Source organism: Micropterus dolomieu, linkage group LG18 (assembly GCF_021292245.1).
Source record: "Micropterus dolomieu isolate WLL.071019.BEF.003 ecotype Adirondacks linkage group LG18, ASM2129224v1, whole genome shotgun sequence".
Taxonomy (NCBI): domain Eukaryota; kingdom Metazoa; phylum Chordata; class Actinopteri; order Centrarchiformes; family Centrarchidae; genus Micropterus; species Micropterus dolomieu.
This window is the reverse complement of record NC_060167.1, coordinates 2,235,590-2,238,091: the sequence shown is the minus strand read 5'-3', so window position 1 is coordinate 2,238,091 and position 2,502 is coordinate 2,235,590. Positions and strand designations below refer to the sequence as shown.

The following is a 2,502-nucleotide window of genomic DNA, read 5'->3' as shown; positions in this document are numbered from 1 at the left end:
TCTCTCTGCTCAGAGCCTCCATCTTCTCCTTCATCATCTGACTCTTCTGCTCCTCTTCCTCCCTCAGTGCAGCCATCCTGGCCTCCTCTTCCTCCTCTAGAAACTGCTGAAGCTTCTTAAACTGCTCCTTAATCTGCCTCTCTGTGTGTCGGGCCTGGACCTTCATGTGTTCTGCTGTTTGATCAAACTTCACTTTAACTTGTTCACAAACCTTTAACTTCTCCTTTAAGGGCTCCAGAGTTTCCTGAAGTTCCTTCTTGTGTTGTCGTGCAGCTTCATCGACGGGTCTGAATCTGTGGTTGCTGTGTTTTTCTGAATCTCTGCAGACGAGACACACTGGCTGCTGATGGTCCAGACAGAAGAGTTTGAGTTTCTCAGAGTGCAGACTGCAGAGAGCCTCTGAAGCTCTCTGATCTCTCTCCTGTAAGAAGGCCTCACACAGGTTCTTTAACACCAGACTAACAGGTGGTTCTTCCTTTGAAGATCTTCTCTTACAAACTGGACACTCAGGTGCTTGTTTTTCTCTCCACCAGCTCTTCAGACAGACTTTACAGAAGCTGTGGCTACATGACAGAACAACAGGATCTCTGAAGACCTCATGACAGACCGGACAGCAGAGATCCTCCTCTGATCTGGAAGCCATTTTGTCTCTGAAGCTGAAAACACAGCAGACAGCAGGTTACAACAAGAAGTCAGCTGTGTTTCCCTCCCTGCTGTAGAAAGCTGCCTCAGTTACTTTCACTGTGAGTCTCTGAGTGTTTCAGGCAGCAGCAGGTTGCAGTTGAAGTACTTCAGCACTTGAGTACCAGAGGTGGAAAGAATTACATTTACTCACGTTACTGTAATTGAGTAGTTTTTTTGTGTAGCTTTATTTCACAGGGGTTCTGCGCTAATAGGCCGTCTCGCTGCACTTTATGAAAGGTACGAGCTGATTTTATCCGCCTCTGAGCCGAGAAAGTTGGTGAGAGAGACGAGACAGAAAGGCAGAACGATCTCTGTGTGAAACGGCGGTCACATCTGCCGCTCTTTTTGCACGCCGCTGGTTCCGCTAAAACCGGACCGCTACATGAAAGAACACATGGTTGCGGGATAATACTGCAAACTTTTGTTCTGTATTTATCGAATCCGACATATGCGGATATTCTTTCTTTGATCGCCGTATGAGGCGGCTACACCCTCACTCCCCCCGCTTCCCCTCCCGACTCTCTCGTCCCTCAACGCCCACCCCCTTACAAATCTACGCCAAACACACACAAGTAGCATGAAATTAATATAAACAGCAACCAATGAACCCTCCTAATCCGGGTGTTTTTAGATCCCTTGGTATATCGGGGACCAATTTAAGTGCGACACACAACAAACAAGAATGCTGGGCTGTTGCATCAAATAGACATTACATGGCAATATTTGCCGTATCATTTACCCGCTAATGTGGCGGGTAGCCTTCCAACATTTAGCCGCCAAATCGAAAATTCACTCACATTTGGGGGGTGGCGTGTGGTCATTTCCATCCCTGATACTAACGTTTGACATCCCATTAAAATGACCACCTGTTTGAATGTAAATAGGGAAATGACTTCATATACAGTCCAGTGTTCCCCGTTTTCCCGCGAGTCTAATCTGTTCCGCCACAGTTTCTTAATGACGCCAAAACATTCTCAGATTTCTCATTATAACATTTAATGTTGTTGTTGTTGACCATTGATTTGGCAAAGTATCTGTCAAAAAAGTGAAGGCGCCATATGGCTTTGCTCCCTTATCAAATCGCAAAAGACTGCAATATAATTAAATAAATATAATATGTATAAATAAGATGTTTAATCAATATAAATGTTACTTTTGGAGGTTAAAAAAGTAACTAAGTAGCTTTGAGCTACTTTTTACTTTTACTTGAGTAAGTTTTTATACCTGTAATTTTACTTGTACTTAAGTAAAAGTTCATCAAAGTAATTGTACTTTTACTTAAGTAGAATATTTTTGTACTCTTTCCACCTCTGTTGAAGTCACAGCTTTGTAATGAAGGTAAATCTTACCGTCTGCCTGTCTCTGTGTCTCTTCTCTCTGAGAACTGAACAGGAACAGTTTCCTGTTTTGACTCAGTCAGGTGAGGGGCGGAGCTTTGTCAGACCACGTCTGCTAAAACCGGTATTTTCACCTGTAACACAGGGTGTGTTTCATTCCTAAGTCATGATTCACTGCTGGATATGTAGACTGGCGGTGTGCAGCAGGCTGTTGCAGCAGCTGTGTTTATGTCCACAGTAGTTTGATCGAAGTTTATTGTACCTGTGGAGTTCAAATATAACTTAGTGGAGTCCCAAAGTATTCTGGATTTGATAATGTGGATATTGTTGAATTGTTAGTATGTCCCATAAGAGGTACCATGGGTCAGAGGAGTTTCTCTGCCTTCATGTAAACACTGACTCTGAGGGAATGAGCATCAGAGAACCAGCCAGCAGTGAAATCAGGAGCTGTTCGAACACTGGAGGAGGAATGTCAGGGTGG

At 43.9% G+C, this 2,502-nt stretch overlaps 1 protein-coding gene across 1 annotated transcript in view; it reads right to left on the bottom strand.

Moving 5' to 3' along the window:
- Positions 1–646, bottom strand: part of LOC123956649 (nuclear factor 7, brain-like) — a 1,813-nt gene extending 1,167 nt beyond the window's left edge. Inside the window, exon 1 of the mRNA XM_046028998.1 lies at positions 212–646. Within this exon, the coding sequence (XP_045884954.1) occupies positions 212–643 (432 nt within the window). The 5' untranslated portion in view covers positions 644–646. The remainder of the gene's footprint in view (positions 1–211) is intronic.
- Positions 647–2,502: the final 1,856 nt, after the last annotated feature.